This window comes from Pituophis catenifer, unplaced genomic scaffold (genome assembly GCF_029215685.1).
Source record: "Pituophis catenifer annectens isolate HBS135680 unplaced genomic scaffold, rPitCat1.0.hap2 SCAF_1, whole genome shotgun sequence".
Classification (NCBI taxonomy): domain Eukaryota; kingdom Metazoa; phylum Chordata; class Lepidosauria; order Squamata; family Colubridae; genus Pituophis; species Pituophis catenifer.
The window spans coordinates 116,120,354-116,139,686 of NW_027256881.1; the positions used below are offsets into that span (position 1 = coordinate 116,120,354).

The 19,333-nt window shown below is 41.0% G+C and overlaps 1 protein-coding gene across 1 annotated transcript in view; it reads left to right on the top strand.

Annotated features, from left to right (window-relative positions):
• The first annotated feature begins 3,854 nt into the window (after nt 1-3,854).
• IMPG1 (interphotoreceptor matrix proteoglycan 1) overlaps nt 3,855-19,333 on the top strand; it is a 106,281-nt gene continuing 90,802 nt past the window's right edge. The window contains exon 1 of the mRNA XM_070932207.1: nt 3,855-3,876. Coding sequence (XP_070788308.1) covers nt 3,855-3,876 — 22 coding nt within the window. The remainder of the gene's footprint in view (nt 3,877-19,333) is intronic.

The following is a 19,333-nucleotide window of genomic DNA, read 5'->3' on the forward strand; positions in this document are numbered from 1 at the left end:
AAGGGGCACCAAGCGACAGCCTGGTCCATACGGGCGTCAACGTCTGCTTCTTTTTTCAACCGAGCGGCCTTGCTCTGGCTTAAGCAGCTGCAAGCCAGACTGCCTCTCTCAGACGCAAGGTCTCACCAGGACCTAAATAAGATCGCTGCGGCATTGGAATATTCGGCAGATGCCACTCTGAATTCCACCCGTTTTTCCGCCAGAGCCTTAGGTTCTAATGTTACATCTCGACGGCTCTTGTGGCTTAGAAATTGGCAAGCCGACATTCGCAGCAAATGGCAGCTCGCTTCGGCCCCTTATACTACGGGTTCCCTCTTTGGCTCGGCCCTGGACCCCTTGCTTGTTGAGACCAGGGATCGCCGGAAGATTCTTCCACCGGCTTCTCGTCGTTCTGATCACCGTTTTCCATCTCCGCGGTTTCAGTCCTTTCGGTCTTCGGCTTCCTCTTCCTTTCAGTCGCGAGGGCAACGATCCCTTCCCTCTAGACCACAACAGGATCCCCAGGTCAGACAAGGGTCCAGATTTTCCTATCGGAAGTCCTTCCGGGGTAGTAGGGGGGGTCGTTGGCCTCGACGGTCTAGATGAGGTGTGTTTCCTTTCTCCTATTGGAGGACGCCTGTCCTTATTCCGGGATCGGTGGGCTTCCTCCATTACTGACTCCTGGGTGCTTGACACTATTTCCTTTGGTCTGGCTTTAGAATTTTCTTCTCCTCCTCCCTCCCGTTTTCTTCCTTGTCCTGTTTCTCGGGATCCAGCCAAGGTAGGGATTGTTTCTGAGGCCATCAACCATCTCTTAGAGATTTCTGCTATTGAAACAGTGCCCACTTCAGAACAGGGTCATGGTTTTTATTCCCGTCTTTTTGTTGTCCAGAAGGCTTCAGGGGGTTGGCGTCCCATTTTAGACTTGAAGGCATTGAACCGGCACATTAAATATCGCCGGTTCAAGATGCATTCCCTGACTTCCATTCTGGAGTTAATTCGTCCTTCCGATTTTCTTTCGTCAATCGACCTAACAGATGCCTATCTCCATGTCCCTATCTTACCTTCTCATCGACCTTTCCTTCGTTTTGCCTTCAGAGGTTCCCATTATCAGTATAAGGCTCTACCCTTCGGGCTGTCTTCGGCTCCTAGGGTATTCACAAAAATTATGGCCTCCTTAATTGGTTTCATTAGATCTCACCCTGTTCGCCTTCAATTTTATTTGGATGACTTATTAGTTATGTCTCCTTCTCTACCCAAGGCTCAGGAGGATCTAGTTTTCGTTCTCTCTTCCCTTCAATCTCATGGATTTTCTATAAATTGGTCAAAGAGCCATCTGTTCCCCTCTACTAATATCCTTCACTTAGGTGCTTCCATTGATACCATCTCCTCCATAGTTTGTCTCTCACCAGAGCGCCAGGCCAATCTACGTTCCTTGGCACGACAATGTCTGGCAGATGGTTCAGCAACCCTTTTCGTTCTTTCCCGCCTCTTGGGGATGATGGTTTCCACCTTCGGTATTACCCCATGGTCCCGTTTACATAGTCGGGAGTTGCAATGGCTGCTGCTTCCCTTCCAACGTTCGAACCAAGAGGTTTCTTCCCGTCGTATCCGACTTCCCCAGCCTGTCCTCCAATCGCTTCGCTGGTGGGTTTCTCCAGCTTTGGCTCAAGGTTCTTGTTTTCGGGAACCTCAAAGACTTCAGCTTACTACTGATGCGAGCCTCTCTGGCTGGGGTGCCCATCTGCATCATCACATGACTCAGGGCCGGTGGACCACTCAGGAATCCCGTCTTAGTATTAATTTGTTGGAATTGCGAGCCATTAGGCTCGCGTTGTTAAGGTTTTGTGATTTGGTAAACGGTAGACATGTTTTAGTCCTTACTGATAACACTACAGCTAAGGCCCATGTAAATAGGTTGGGTGGCACTAGATCTCGCTCTTTGATGGACGAAGCTCGTTTGTTGGGGTTATGGGCCGAAGACCATCTGGCTTCCATTAGGGCTGATTACATCTCAGGATCCGACAATGTCCAGGCTGATTCTCTCAGCCGTTCACAGGTGGACCAGGGCGAGTGGTCTATCTCTCAGGACCTTTTCCGGGACATCGCATCTAGATTTGGCTGTCCAGTAGTAGATTTATTCGCCTCCCGTACGAATCATCATCTCCCGCGTTATTTTTCCAGGTTTCTGGATCTTCAGGCGGAAGCCACGGACGCCCTTCGCAGCCCTTGGCCCCCCGGTCTTTTATATGCCTTCCCTCCTCTCCCGTTGATCCCCAGGGTTTTGCGGAAACTGCTAGAGGAACAGGCGCAGCTCCTCCTGGTGGCCCCGTTCTGGCACATGCGCCCCTGGTTTGCGGACCTTATGGATCTCTCCGTGGCCCCTCCTTGGCGGATCCCTGCCTCCAAGGTCGTCTTATCTCAGGGATCGCTCATTCATCCGAACCCGGAGTGGCTACGCTTAACCGTCTGGCGGTTGAGCGGATCCTTTTGACAGAAGCCAGAATTCCATCAGACGTTGTTTCTATAATCCAGGCTGCTCGCAAACCTTCTACTATCCGAATTTATGAGGCCACCTGGCGTTCATTTGTTTTATGGTGTTCATCAGTTCCAGTTTTACCTACTTCGGCTTCCATTATTCATGTGTTGATGTTTCTTCAATCGGGCCTTCGCAAGGGACTTCGACCCAACACTCTGCGTCGGCAGGTGGCGGCCATTGCTTCCGTCTTGTCTTGCGGTTCGAAGGATTCCATCTCTCGTCATCCTATCATCGCTACCTTCCTGCGAGGAGCTACGAACTTGCGTCCTCCTACCGTGCATAGGTTTCCAACGTGGAACTTGAACAAGGTCTTGAAAGCTCTCATGTCACCTCCCTTCGAACCCCTTCGATCCGTCTCACTGCGCTTCCTTTCGTTGAAGGTAGCGTTCTTGGTAGCGGTTACCTCTTCCCGAAGAATTTCAGAACTGGCAGCTTTATCTGTCCGAGCGGATCTTTGTACCTTCCATACCAATAGAGTGGTGCTCCGGCTAGATCCATCTTTCGTTCCTAAAGTAAATTCGACTTTCCACAGAGCGCAGGAACTAGTTCTCCCAGATTTTTGCCCCCACCCTTCCCATCGACTGGAAAGGGCTTGGCACACGTTGGACGTTCGCCGGGCTTTGAAGATCTATATAGCCCGGACGGCACCGCACAGGAAGACGGAGGCTCTGTTTGTTGCCTTTCATCCCGCTTCTCTGGGAGTTCGTGTATCGAGTGTGACATTGGGTCGTTGGATTAGGGCCGCTATTACTCTGGCTTATCGCCAATCTGACTCTCCCCTGCCTCATCCCATCACGGCTCATTCTACGAGGAGCGCTGCAACATCCGCTGCCTGGGCTACTCAGGCTTCCATTGAAGAAGTTTGCCGGGCTGCCACATGGACTTCCATCAGTCCCTTCATCAGGCATTATAAGGTGGATTCGTTCGCTTCTTCGGATGCTGCATTCGGCAGGAGAGTTCTGCAGTCGGTCCATATCGCTTGAGTTCTGCGGGACCGGTTCCTTCCCTCCCTGGTGACATCTGGCTTTGGTATGTCCCCAGACTGACTGACGTTTTTCCACCGTGTTGGAGAATAGACGTTGGTCTTACCTGATACGTCTCTTCTCGACATGGGGAAAAACGTCAGTCAGCCCCACCCTTGGTTTCTTTCCGGTGGTGGTTGGGGGGGGTTGATATTAATTCTCTATCGTTTCAGGAGGACACGGAGCACGAGTCCGTCGCTTCGCCTCAACGAAGAACTGGGGCAGCCTTAAAGGGGCGGAGTTTTGCCTTTGGAAAGTGCTCGGTCATTGGCTAGACAGGACGTATACCCCAGACTGACTGACGTTTTTTCCCCATGTCGAGAAGAGACGTATCAGGTAAGACCAACGTCTATTTTGTTTCTCTTTTAAGCCTTATGGGAGGGGCCAATCATCTCCTGGCCTTACTCCTGAGTTGTCTCTTTTGCTTTAGCTGCTCTTGCCTTCTGGCAGCTCTGCGCATGTGTGCACTAGAAACAGGCTCCTCCTGTTCCTCTGCCTCTCTGCTGTCCGACTCTGGGGGCTCCGGAGTCCGCGCATCACTCCCAGATGGCCCTGGCCCCAGGGTTCGCGTCTGGGCTTTCCCCAGACTCCAGGACTGGCCCATGTTCCTCTCCAGCCTCCTCACTGTCCAACTCCGCTGCCAACTCCGCAGGCTGCTGGCACACCAAAAGAATTTTATCTTCTTATCCAGCCACATATATTTGATCTAGAAAAGCATTACATGTTTGAGCGGGTACTTGTAACATTATGCAGACAGATAATAAGATGATAGCAAACAAGAAGCAAAATATGGACTACAACCTTTTGCAAATTTACCCTAAAAATCAGCCTGGGCTGGGGAATTCTGGGATTTGAAGTCTTAAAGTTGCAAGGTTGGACACCCCTAACCTAACACATCCAAGCAGCTTTGTTTCAATTGCACCTAAGTGGAAAAGCAGAGATGGGTATTTCAAGCTGCTTCAGAAGGCACATCCTTTGTTGGACCAATTCCAGGAACAGACTTTCCTTGATGTTTTTTTAATCTTGCATCTGTCTGTCTAAATTCCTTAGTGACGGCCTGGATCCTTTGTGCCTTTTCACAGGATATGAATTGCCTGATGGAGCCTTGACACTTGGTCTACTTGAACACTGCTTCTGTTGCCTCTTGAAACTTTAACCAAAAAACTGAAATCTGATTTATGGCTTTATATGGAAGCATGATAGTAAGAGGGACTTGATTTACAACTCCTCTTTTGATTTTCTATTGGAGTTTCTCAGTGAGTTGTGAAAGTGCCCTACATTTTTCTTCCTGTGACAAGCGATGAGGATCTTTTTTATTACTTAATTTTATTTATTTATGAATCAAATTTATACAGCTGCCCATCTCACCAAAAGTGAGACGAGAAACAATGGTTGAAAACTAATCAAAGTGAAAAGCAACCTGGAATTAAGGAGAAACTTCCTAACATTGAAAACAATTAACCAGTGGAACAGCTTGCCTTCAGAAGTTGTGGGTGTTTCATTATTGGAGGTTTTTAAGAAGAGACAGCCACTTATTTGAAATGGTATAGGATCCCCTGCTTGAGCTAGAAGACCTCCAAGGTCCCTTCTAACTCCATTCTGATTGATTGATTGATTGATTGATTGATTGATTGATTGATTGACTGACTGACTGATTGATTCTACAGTCCTACAGTGGGGGACTGTATAGAAAGGTTAGCCTTTACCTGTGTGATACACCATTGACATAAGTAAATATCCCTCCTGTTCAGCAGTCACAAAAAGTTTTCCTTTTGTCCAAATGGGAGTTTTTAAAACTGGGATTGTAGTATAGAATTCTGACTGGGAAGAAAAGGACTAGCCTCAATTTACTTCTGCTTTAAATTACTCCTGCCATAAAGACCTGAACTCTAAATTTTGTTACTTAGCCTTTACGATAGAATATTCCTCCAGGCTTTTAATTCATAAGTGTTTTAGCCTTGGTTTTAACTTTTGTTTCTATAGTTTTAGCTTGCATTTCAGCCTCTGTTAGCCATCTTAAATATTCCACATAAATGTAAAAGTGGCATGTAAATCGAATTAAGAATACTGCTGAATCCAGACAAGAGAGTTCGCCCCTTTCTGTCTTAAACCCTCAATTTTATGAAGGGCCATATTGTCAGGGTTCCAAGTAACACCCCAATGAAATCGAACTCTGAGGCTTGAAGTTCCTCAAAGCTACATTTTATTAGAGATATCATATTGGCACATCTGGGAAAACCCGAATCTGAAAGTTTCCAGGTTTTCTCCACCCAAAGAAAACTTCAAGTCCCTGCCCAACACCCACAAGTCCATCACATGGCCCAATCAAACATCATCCCCAGGCATCAACTGGAGATGCCTCCCAAGTCCAGCCTTCCAGGTGCAGGGCAATTTGTCCTTGACTTTCTGAGGAAGGAATGTTATTATAACTATATATCACCCTGGCTCCATACAACACCCCCTCCCAGTTTCCCACAGTAGTAAATGTGGCAGGTCTGAAGGCCTAGTGCAAAAGATGGCTTCCAGGCCTGACACATATTTTAACATGGATTTATTTAATAAAAAATCATATTCTAGGCCAGCACACATAAATATATAAATGTATAAAACTGGCATCAGATATATACATATCTTATAACAGAAAAACTCCAGACTGACAGAGTCAAATGCTATTGAGGGACACTAGAGGAACACTTCAGCTGTATGTACCATACAGTGGTAGGTTTCAAAAATTTTTACTACCAGTTCTGTGGGTGTGGCTTGGTGGGCATGGCATGGCTTGGTGGGCGTGGCAAGGGAAGGATACTGTAAACTCTCCATTCCCACCCCACTCCAGGAGAAAGATACTATAAAATCTCCATTCCCACCCCACTCCAGGAGAAGGATACTGTAAAATCTCCATTCCCTCCCCAATCCAGGGGAAGGTTACTGCAAAATCCCCACTTCCTCCTGATCAACTGGGATTTGGGAGGCAGAGAATAGATGGGGGTGGGGCCAGTCAGAATTTTTACTCCTGGTTTTCCAAACTACTCAAAATTTCCACTACCAGTTTTCCAGAACTGATCAGAACCTGCCGAAACCCACCTCTGGTACCATCTCACTTTTCAAATTTTCCTTCCATTTTTCTTCTCCCCACATTATTTTCTTTCTTTTTTTTTCCATGAACTGTGATGATCTCCACTTTTAAAGGTTTTCCTTTGTCTTTATAAAAATAAATGCTGTGTGGCTCTGAGGGAGGACTTGTCTGCTGAGTTTCACTGTGTGAAAACTAATTCAAAAGTTGGTGGCCAGATAATACTATTTCTAACCTGGTTGTAACAGAAAGCAATTAGAAGAGGACACAGCCATGAACCTCATTTGCTTCCACAGACTGGTCCTTCAGTAAAATAAATCATCTGAAAATTCCCAAAGTTGACTGACCGATTAGGTCTAATGCTTGGTATATGTTTCTTATTCCACCTAAATACTACTGTGATTTGTTTCTACTTCGCTGTTACATGAATTGTCATTGCTGGCCAGGAGATCAGCCTGTTTAATGATGGATCACTGCTATATAGGTAGCCCTCTACTTAGAACCATTTGTTTACTGACCATTCAAAGTTACAACAGCACTGCAGACAGTGACTTATGACCATTTTTCATACTTACAACCATTGTAGTATCCACACAGTCAGATGATCAAAATTTGGACACTTGGCAACTGGCTCATGTTTATGATGACTGCAGTGTCCTGGGGTCATGCAAAGCAAAGTCAATGGGGAAGCCAGATTCACTTAACAACCATGTTAGTAACTTGACAATGGGAGGGATTCTCTTAATAAGTGCAGCAAGGAAGGTCATAAAGTGGAACAGAATTCATTTAACAACTATCTTGTTTAACGATGAAATTTTTGGGCTCAATTGTAATCATAAGTCAAGGACTACCAATGTTCCCTTTCTATTCTCTAGAGCCTTTCCAAAGTACCTCATACGTGTTCTCTATGTGAAAGAATTTCATTAAATTTAAATTACGTAATAGGAATGATGAAGGGACGCCGTGGCTCAGTGGCTAAGATGCTGAGCTTGTCGATCGAAAGGTCAGCAGTTCAGCGGTTTGAATCCCTAGTGCCGCATAACAGGGTGAGCTCCCATTCCTTGTCCCAGCTTCTGCCAACTTAGCAGTTCGAAAGCACATAAAAAATGCAAGTAGAAAAATAGGGACCACCTTTGGTGGGAAGGTAACAGTGTTCCGTGCGCCTTTGGCGTTTAGTCATGCCGGCCACAGGACCACGGAGATGTCTTCGGACAGCACTGGCTTTTTGGCTTTGAAACCAGATGAGCATCGCCCCTAAAGTCGGGAATGACTAGCACATATGTGCGAGGGAAACCTTTACCTTTAATAGAAATGATAAAAGTTATGATGTATTGATTTTTTTTTATTTTTTTAAAAAAATTATATGGTTGCCCATCTCACACATAAATGATTCCATGCAGCTTACACCCTTGATGAATTTGGCACTTAGCAAAATGCTATAGCAATGGTCTGGGGAACACAATAATACGCTACTCTTTGGCAGCACAGAAATATGAGTGTGCTTGCATGACTGAGTTATATTATGCTTTATTTGTATATTATAGTCAAGCCAATCAGAAAGGATGGTTTTCTTTGAAAAGAGTTTTCTGCAAAACGTAACATGATTTTTCTGTTTAACCTTCCCTCCCCCCCAAAAAAACATCTAAATCATTAATTCCTTCCCACCCCAGTGATATCTCTATACATTGGCTACACCAGTGGTGGGTTGCCCCTGGTTCAGTCCAGTTCTATAGAACCGGTAGTAAAACCGGCGGAAGGCTCCACCCACCCACCATGATGTCATCATGGGTGATCTGCACATGGGCAGAAGCGTGCGTGCAAGCAAAGCAAGCAAGCCTGCACCCTCCCATTGTGAACCGGTAGTAAAGGTAAGTAGAACCCACTCCTGGGCTACACCTACAATGAGCTTAATGGTCCTAAAAGCAGTTATATATAGTAGACTCAAAACAACAACAAAAATTGCTTTCTTATGGATTTAAATGTGAAAAGTATTATTAAAGTATTTAGAGAAAAAGCAAATAGGTAAAGAAAAAGCTAATTCAAAATCTCAGTGGATTTTTGCTACAGACTCTGCAGCCGTGATTTCTGAAGTACTCTGACTGGTGGGATGCATCTAATGTTAGTGACACAGAATCCAATAAGTTCCTTATTGGAGGAAGCCCCAACAGATGTTTTAAGACATGGCGGAGAAGATTGAATTATATACAGTGACCTTGCTTCCAGACTCAACATATAATCAGATTTGCCTAAAGACGTTGGATCCAAGCTTAAATGGATAACAGAATAACAGAAGAGTTGGAAAAGATCTTGGAGTCTTCCAGTCCATGAATTCAGAGGCTTGGTGAAATTTTAGCCAGCCTAACTTCAGTTTAATGGATCTTTTCTAAGAAGGCTGATGTACAGTTGCCATTTTATACTGTGTATCTTTTTACACTTGAAAGGCCCGAAAAATTAGATTTCCTTGTTGCACAGCAAATCCATCTTCTAGGAACACTTGCATGCAATTTTCATTGTACTTTCAAATGAGGGCTTGTGTTTCCTTAACTCGTTTTTTTCTGTCTCTAAAATTGTAGTTGTTTGTTTCGTCTGACAGGTTCTGTTCAAATAAGTCTTTTTAAAACTCCAGACCTATCATAACGAAAATGGAATTACCTCAGAGGGCATATTTTTATTTACTGTATTGTCATGTTTACTTATATTTTCATTTTTCTTGTCCTTTATTTTGTTGTTTTTATAGTGTTTTACTTATTACAGTGTATACCTTAAAAGCTACTGAAAGTCATTTGATTGTGGAGTGTAAAATTCAATAAATGAAATAAATTATGGATGATAATTTTTATTGAATTGTTGACTACTTTACATCTCTTTGCATTGTCTGACTCATCTTCTAAGAAAACTGGCCAAGAGCTGTATCCCAAGTTCTATTTGTAATAAGTTTACTAACCATATGTCGTGAATAAATAAGGGTAATACTAAGAAAATATGCATGCCATAGTTCGCCATCACGGTCCTAAGGGATGAGGGAGGAGGATTAACCCTTCTAATATGTATCTAACATCACCAAATTGCACTAATTTGGATGATATGTATAAAATTTCCTCAGCATTCATTACTGGAGGACACTGACATTAGCATCTAGGACTGCTGCAGTGCAGTACTACTCTTTATATAAAATGGTAATTACTAATTTTCCAATTGTTTCTCCTTTATCACTTGTACTTGAAATACACATTTCTTCCCAGACTGTTTAAAAATTTTAAACTGTGTTACAATAATAGAAAATGCAAGCATAACTAGATATTTAGCAGCTACCAAGGAGTGCTGTAAAATCAGTGCCTGAAGTGGAAAATTTGTCTTCCATTATTTCATACGTTGGTTGGTTACCAATGCAGGGCAGTACTACAAATGTTACCATCAGAAAACTCAGCCTAACTGGAAGGAAGCATTGAATAAGGATTGGCAATGGGATATCATATTTTTGATACAGAAAGAACTTTCATAGGATTTGGTTTCAAGTTTCCTCAAAATTCCAGGTACACCAATAGGAAGGAATTGTAATCTTAGCTACACTAGATTTAGGATAATCCCCAGTGTAACAAGTAACTACATTCCATGGTCTTCATTCTGCAATATTAATGTGAATATTGTAGATTAAAATTTGGCTTAATAAGGGAGCAATTTTTGAAGACCAATAGTTTGACAAACAATTAGGCCATTTTTAAACTATTTTAAGCATAATATAAACCTGTTTTGAAATTTAGATTTGGCTCTTTCTATAACAGCTTTGAACAGTGTTTTTCAAAATGGCATTGCTTATAACTTGCAAAAGTTTACCCTGTTGTTGCTAAAAAGAGAAATGGTGGGGAAGGGGAGAGAACAAAATGGTTTAAATTGCACTACTTGTTAGACATTACAAATCTGTAACTATTCTTGTATTATGTTATTCTCCAATAATTACTATAAAAATTCTAGTATAAGGAAAGCAAATTAACAGCAAGCTTCCAAGGTTGCTTCTTATCATTGCCACATCTCTGTACCTATTAAGAATTGCTTTCACCATTACAGCATTACAAGGAATGCTGTATTTGCATAACAGATTTTCTACTTAAAATAATAATACGGTGGGTAATAATTACGCCATTTCCCAATGTATTATGGGAGGAAATCTAATTATATGAGAAAAATGCTTTTTTAATTATTATTTGTAAATCCAATGCATGGAAATGAATTTCTTTGAAGAGAAATTTTTACTGGACCACACAAGTAATTGAATTCTAAACCTTTTCCTCATAGGCAGTGAGCACTTCCATTAGCAAGAGTGCTGAAATCTTTTTAGGAGAAACGCAGAAAGGTAGCATTTTTCATCATTATATTTCAGCTGTACCAATTTATCAGACTCGTCATGCTGTCAGTGATGGTGCTGTCAAGAGAAATATTACCTCCATACATTAAACCCTGTGAGATATGGAACTAAAATCACCACAGGGGATCAAGCACAAATGTGCACTAAAGCCCAGGTTGCTACATGAAATGTGCTCAATTCACATGCCCCTATGATAGTGTTGATTTTACTTATAGGAGTAGCTGATTTCCTGCTAGATCACAATGTTTGCAAAGTTTATTAAGTTTCAGGGGGAAAAAATCTCTGTCATACTTGGCACACCTACATGGGGGAATTTCTCACTATCTACGCAAAAAGAATCATTCATAAGTCCATGTTGTTTTTTTATAACATTTTCTGCAAAACATATCCTAGGTTCTTCCATAAAACTTGCCAATGGTATGTTGGAGATGTCTGCACAATATATTTAGAGGACATAAATTCATATTACTTTCAATTTGCTTAAACCCAACCAAGGAAGCCACTGTTACATGCTTACCTGTTTCTACACTGAAGTGGTATTTTCAACTCCTGTGAAAGGAACAGAAAATTAAAGTTACTACATACAGTAAATATACAACTAATATATTAAGGTAATTCACTGGAGTTACACCACCAGTCTACTGCCTGTTTTTTATGGGGCACATTAAAGATGTTTGGGGGGAAGAAAAGGGATTTACTATTTATTTACTTAGTGTATGGCATATCATGCATGTACTAGCATATTGCATTGTTAACATTTCACCTAGCTTAGTCAAACACAATAGAATATAAATGTTAAAAAGATCTATGTTCTAATGCAACAGCGTGAACTAAATGAGCTAGCAATTGCTGGCAGTTAGACTACTCTGTAAACTTTCCTGGCTCTCAAAATACATGGCAACAAGAAGGAGAAAAAATCCCTTTTCAGGGCCAAATGGCAAGAAAGGGGGAAAACCCATATGAAAGAGAGACTGCCTGAGAAAGAGAAGAGTATTCACCCACTTTAGGCTCAGGGTCAACCTAGGGCTGATTTTAACTATGCCCACCATTGGCATTTCAATATAAGAATTTCTACGACAGTGACTCTCAATTTCTGCATCTCTGTTTCAAACGTTTTCTCATCTTGACAGGGCCTGGATATTTATTCCTGAACTAGACACACCTTGATTCAGGAGGAGGTATTTCCATACAGTACATTAGTGACGGTCCATGTGTACAAATACAAATGGACTTCTATTTGACCAATTTTATGGCTTCTTTTACTGTGCATTCAGAAAGTATTCAGACCCTTTTCACTTTTGTCTAGCCATTCTGCCATAAAGCACAGATTGGTGGAGGGTTGCAGTGATAATTGTCCTTCTGGAACTCTGTCCCATCTCCACACAGGATCACTGAAGCTCAGTCAGAGTGACCATCAGGTTCTTGGTCACCTCTCTTAAGAAAGCCCTTCTCCAGGGGTGAAATCCAGCAGGTTCTGGCAGGTTCTGGAGAACCGGTAGCGGAAATTTTGAGCAGTTTGGAGAACTGGTAGCAGAAATTTTGAGTAGTTCGGAGAACCAGCAAATACTACCTCTGGCTGGCCCCAGAGTGGGGTGGGAATGGAGATTTTGCAGTATCTTTCCCCTGCCATGCCCACCAAGCCACACCACACCCACCAAGCCACGCCCACAGAACCGGTAGTAAAAAAAATGGATTTCACCACTGCCCTTCTCCCCCAATTGCCCAGCTTGACCAGGCGACCAGCTCTTGGAAGAGTCCTGGTTGTGCCAAACCTCTTCCATTTGAGAATTATGGAGGCCACTGTGCTCTTAGGAACCTTCAGTGCAGCAGTGATTTTATTGTAGCCTTCCCCAGATCTGTGCCTTACAATAATCCTGTTTCTGAGCTCTGCAGGCAGTTCCTTTGACCTCATGGCTTTTGCTCTGCTATAGTATGCATTATCAGCTGTGAGCGCTTCTATAGAGAGGTGTGTACCTTTCCAAATCATGGCCAATCAATTTAATTTACCACAGGTGGACTCCAATCAAGGTGTAGAAACATATCAGCAAGGATCAAGAGATATGGGAGGCACCTGAGCTAAATTAAAAGTATCATTACAAAGGGTCTGAATCAGTGGTGGGTTTCAAATTTTTTTACTATCAATTCTGTGGATGTGGCTTGGTGGGCATGGCATGGCATGGCATGGCTTGGTGGGCGTGGCTTGGTGGGCATGGCAGGGGAAGGATACTGTAAAATCTCCATTCCCACTCCACTCCAGGGGAAGGTTACTGCAAAATCCCCATTTCCTCCCGATCAGCTCGGACTTGGGAGGCAGAGAATAGATGGGGGTGGGGCCAGTCAGGATTTTTATTACCAATTCTCCGAACTACTCAAAATTTTCTGCTACCGGTTCTCCAGAACTGGTCAGAACCTACTGAATACCACCTCTGGTCTGAATACTTATGCCAATGTGATATTTCAGATTTTATTTTCTTTTTAATAAATTTACAGACATTTCTAAAATTCTGTTTTCACTTTGTCATTATGGGGTACTGAGTGTAGATTAATGAAGAAAAAAAGTATTTGAACAACTGTAGAAACAGGCTGCAGCATAACAAAATCAATGAAAGTGAAGGGTGGGGGTTGAATACTTTCTGAATGCCCTGTATATACTGGGCTAAAATTTCCCAATCTGGGATCTGCCCTGCTTCCCTCTGCCTCACAATACCACAGGACTTTCCTGACACTTGGGGAACAAATCAACTCTTGGGTCAGCTGTTGCTTCAGAAGAAAAATTGCTAAAAACACTTTTTCAGTGTTTCCTTTGAAACTGTTGGACAAGTGGCTTCCAACTGGCAGAGAGTGGAACCTCATGCTGCCTCCTGGCATTTGTGCCTTGCCATCATCTCCTCATCCTCTACAGCTGTTCGGAGAGGCAATCGTGCCATTTCCTTTGCAAAGTGGCTTGTCGAGATGTTGTTTTCCTCACCATAAAGGCAAGAGAATACAAAAGACGTGACAAGAGAATGGTGGAAGATGAAGGTGAAGATAGGGCTGGCTGACATTTTGTGGGGAGGGGCGGGAGGCTGTGCTTCACCAGCAAAAGGAAATAATTTGTTGGCAACACGGAGAGATGGGATTGAGCAGTGGAGACAGCCACTCCACAAAATAAGATTCTCACTGAGAGGAAAAACGAAGTAGGCATTTTAAACAGTTAACATACAAAAAACTGACATGAACGTTTTTTGGACTCTAACCAATATCCTTCCATGATTCTGAAGTATTAACTTAGCTCCAGAAGATCAATATATGCAGAAATGCTGCAGCCTTCAGAAGCTTTCCTATTTAGGGATGTGTGCAACTTTCTTTCATATGCATTAAAGTTAATGACTTGTATAAAAGCTCCATTTTCATCCATCTGGAGATGGAGTTATATTGTTATTTGTACTTTGAAAAACATTAACCACATGTAGCTACACATACAAATCTTTAGAAAAAAAGGAGAAAACATAGAAGAGGATAAACAGAGTCTCAGTTTCATTTATCGTCAGAGAATGTTTTCAAGAAAAGAGATTGGGAACAAAAGGAGATATGATAAATAAAACATTCTATTTCATATTTTAAAAGCAACTAAACATGTCCTTGAGAGTTTATGTGAGCAGTAGGAATAACCAAACTTGTGGGAAAGATATAAAAAGTAAGTAAATAAATGAAGACGGGAATGGGAATAATTTTGCAGCCCAACCTTCCATTATTTATTATTTATTTATTTATTGGTTTGATTTATATGCCGCCCTTTTCTGGAAACTCAGGGCAGCTTACAATGCGTTAAGCAATAGCCTTCATACTTTTGTATATACCTGCTTAGTAGGACTTTCGCCCCCCCCCCCCCAAGCGGTGTTCTTTTTATACAAAGTCAGCTTATTGCCCTCACAATCCAGGTCCTCATTTTACCTACCTCGAAAGGATGGAAGGCTGAGTCAACCTTGAGCCTGGTGAGATTTGAACTTGCAGTAATAGCAGGCAGCTGGTGCTACTTGACAGCATTTTAGTCTGTTGCGCCACCAAGGCTCTATTTCAAGGCTCTATATTTCATAATAATTCCATAATGCCTGCTGCTATTTCTCGTGGTGGATAAAAGGTACTACTGATGAATGGATTGGATGCTGAATGTATTCTTCTTAGCAGACAAAACTTTACTGATTCTCTTGACATTTCTGATTCTCTATGAATCACGTTTGCCCTCTGCTATAGAAACAGATGTTGCAATAGCAAAACTCCATATTTTGAACAAGTTACTATGCCACTGAGGTTTTGAATTTGGAAGAGAAAAATTAATTAGACTGCAAAACAAAACAAAAAAACCCAGGAATTTGCCATTTATATTAGTAGGGCCATGGGGAGGAAATTTGGGAACTAGTGAACAGAATGGTTGGCTTGATACAAATTACAGACTTAAACTATTTCACTGTGCATAACTGCATCACTGCATGTTCTTCCCAATCCATAATTTTATGTAATTATAGAGTATATCCTTGCTTGGAGCTTTGCAGATGCATTAGAATTATAGTTCTGAGAATGACCCACAGCCACCCGAGCTGAAATGGCCATCTCAATTCACCACTTGCAAAAATGATATGCACCCAGGTGGCATGCACAATTTTTCTTCCCTAGCTGTTGATGTAACATCTTCTCCAAGCGCCAGTAGGCACCAAATCTGAGTGTTCAAAGATTACACAAAATGAAATACAGTATCATCTTTTCCTATCAATGAAACACAGGCTGATTGTTCTATGCTTATTAACCAGCAATCTGTTTGACAAAAGTCATACAACTGTTTAAATAAAGTGCCTAAAACAGATGGCAGAAAAGCAAAAGACAGTCCCTATCAAGAGGCTCATAATCTAATTAAAAACAGAATATATTATAGAAAAGAAAATCATTTCTGTGCTCAGAAATGTCAATCAATATGTCAACTCTGAAAGTTTAGTACCTCTGGTTTATCTGTTTAGAGTAAGAAAAGGTGTCTAATCATACAGTTTTTCTTTAATACTTTGGTTAAATACAAATTATTATAGGGTGACAGGCAGTAGTCTAAACAATAGGAATGTCTTTACACATAGACACTTTCAGATTTCTACCTTGTACACATTTGATAGAAGAAACGGGATTTCCATATCAGAAATGTGAACTTTGAAAGACTGCCATCTAATTTGCTAGGATACAAAGGTAGCGTCAATGCAAAACAGAGGTAAGATTGATTAGTTTTCTAGAAAGCAGGCTCTTCCATATCATCAACATTTTTTGTCCTGAACGTTCAATGGGGAAAATGGATTTTAATTACAGCATTATAGACACAGAGGAATTAATTCCCGTATGAGATTTTTCAAGAAGTATTTTAAAAATAATGATAAACTGGCAATTTTGTGTTTAGAAATAGCTGTAGAATAAATTCAATTGCACAAGGGGCAATAAAACCGAAGGTAATTTACCTTACAGTGATAAAACCTTGTAGTTCAAAGTATACATGTTTGAAAATTAATCTGACCAGCCACACCTAGGAATTACTTCTAAGGGAACCCCACTATGATTAATCTTCAAATGGTGTTTAGAAATAGCTATGGAGGCAATTAGCAAATTTATAATCTTGATGAATAAAATAAATAATGTTATGCCTTTATAAAATACAGCTACATATTTGCATGTGACTTTTTAATAAGACCTGGTGGTAGAGATTCTTGGATGCATTTCAATAAAGTTAGGTTAATTTAGGTTACCAACTCTGGAATTCCCATGTTTCATTTCCATTTTTGAAACACTCTGATTTGTATCAGCAGACCAAATTTTACTCAGGCAGTTCTTAAAAACTTTTCCCATTAATTTCTGCTTCTGACTACTGAAATAGATCGGAATATTTCTTTTTCCAGATTAGCTGGCAACCCCATATATATTACATTTTCCCCCCTTTTTGCTTGCATGATGTTTTTAATCAATCTATATAGCCTTGGGCGCTATAATCTGTCATATAAAATAAAGTGTAATTTGGGGAAAGCCAACATTTCTTGAAAGCTTATATTGCTCTTACCTATTATTTTCCTTAAAGAGTTTTTGAGCTGTCCTTCGAATCATCCCAGGAGTGAGGGGAGAACTAAATATATTTTAAATAGAAAAAAATGTAAATATAACCATCAGGACAATGAAATATTGTTTATTTATTTATTTATTGCTTAACGCATTGTAAGCCGCCCTGAGTCTCCGGAGAAGGGCGGCATATAAATCAAATTAAAATATATATATATATATATATATAATTTTTTTGAAACAAGGAACTAAGTAGATCTATAACTGGGTGATTTAAAGTCTAAGAAGATTTACTTTGGGGGGTTCTTTCTATAGTTATGATTTCTATAGTTGTGATAATCTTTCTTCAAGTCTCCAAAAACCAAAACATTTTTGATGCTGGGGGATTTTTTTTTTTATTTCCAGGTACCAAAAAAAAACAAAAAACAAAAAACTAGAGTTTATCAGAACTGCAAACAGTTCTGATCAGTTCTGGAGAACCGGTAGCGGAAATTTTGAGTAGTTTGGAGAACCGGTAGTAAAAATTCTGCCTGGCCCCACCCCCATCTATTCTCTGCCTCCCAAGTCCCAGCTGTTCGGGAGGAAATAGGGATTTTGCAGTAACCTTCCCCTGGAATGGGGAGGGAATGGAGATTTTACAGTATCCTTCCCCTGCCACACCCACCAAGCCACGCTCACTGAACCGGTAGTAAAAAAAATTGAAACCCACCACTGATTGCAAATATGGGTAGAAAGCAGAACTATAATCATCAAGGGCTAAGACCACCCTCAACAAGTTGGACAGATGGATCTTTCAGAATGAAATAGAGAAACTTAATTTCTGAAAGTGAAGTACAAATGATTATTATTGTGTAGTGGGTTTCAGTAGGCAAGAAGCAGCTACATAAGCTACAACAACATTTGTTGATTCAAAATTGGAACTGAGGAACAGTAGGCAAATGCCTGTAATTTATACTCTAGGCCCACAGGGCCTTAACCAATCTTGAAAAAACCCGCCCAAATATGAGTGCTCTAAGTTTCCCTCCAAAACAGCTGGAGTTAACAGTTAGGGTCATCTAAAGGTTAGTTTTACTTTAGCAGGGCTTAACACAACTATATATATTCAATAAATAACAATTATGATGTATAGACTAATATAAAGATTTATCTGCAGAGATTTGCACTCACTGGAAGATACTCTGGGGTGGAATAAAGGTACTCATAATGTCAAGGTGGATCTATGCAATCTTCAGCTGTTCTCTAACCATAGCCAGCTAATCCTTCTCTGCTACAAGTGACAGGTAAATGGATAAATCCTAAGACATTTGGAATATGTACGAAAGCTGTTTCTAGTTCAGTGGAGTGATGTAATATTTGCAAGTAGCATTTCAAATTATGTCTTTTTTTCCAGTTCACATTCATTTGTATGATACTAGGAATAAAAAAAAACCCTCTACAGAAATTACACAGTAAACTTCAGCCTAGAAAAAGCGTTGTTAATTTATACAGCATTTCATTCACAGAGATCAGTGGCTGCCTTCTAAATCTCTGTTTTCCAAACAATGATGTTCTGTTCAACTTTGGGACTCTGTGATAGCTAAGTAGGTGCTCCATGGAAAGAATTTATTGATCATCCGGTTGCCTGACAATTGAGAATTTTGACTGGCTGGAGAAAAATTTGGATTTGTTTGTTTTTTTATTTTAAGCAGCTCTCTTGCTTCAATAGACTCAAGTTAAAAACCTATGGTTGTTTTGATTTTTCAGTAATTTCAGAATAGCTTCCCATCTCCTTATGGAGTAGCAAACTGCCACGAATATCAGAGTTTGTATGACTCTGAATCGCTTTCTGATTCCGAACTCAACCAAAACTTGAGTAAACTTCTACAATACCTTCTATGTCCTTCATGATTCTTCATGGTGCAGCAACATGGAGACAGGGACCAGCCTGAGTGAGGCTTTGATGGTTATCTCCAACTAGTAAGCCATCCAGAGAAATAGAAGTTCACTAAGGATTTTTTTCATATATTCTCTGTAATAAATTTCCCTGGAAAAGGTGGAGGGAAGACGGTTAATTGCTTAAAATCTTTAACTTTGTTTTCAAGCATCGGTTTAACAGTGTGTTGACAAGAAATAATAAAGATGAATACTTGTCAATTAACAGAAATTTGCCTGTAAGTTTGGCATCTTTCACACATACAAGTGATATTTGGCTTCTCACATTTATAACGGAGCCAACGTATGCTAAAGATCAAGCAGTATTAAATATTTAGTCCCTAAATGTTGCATGGCAGACATCTTTTCCAAAGCCTCACATCAAC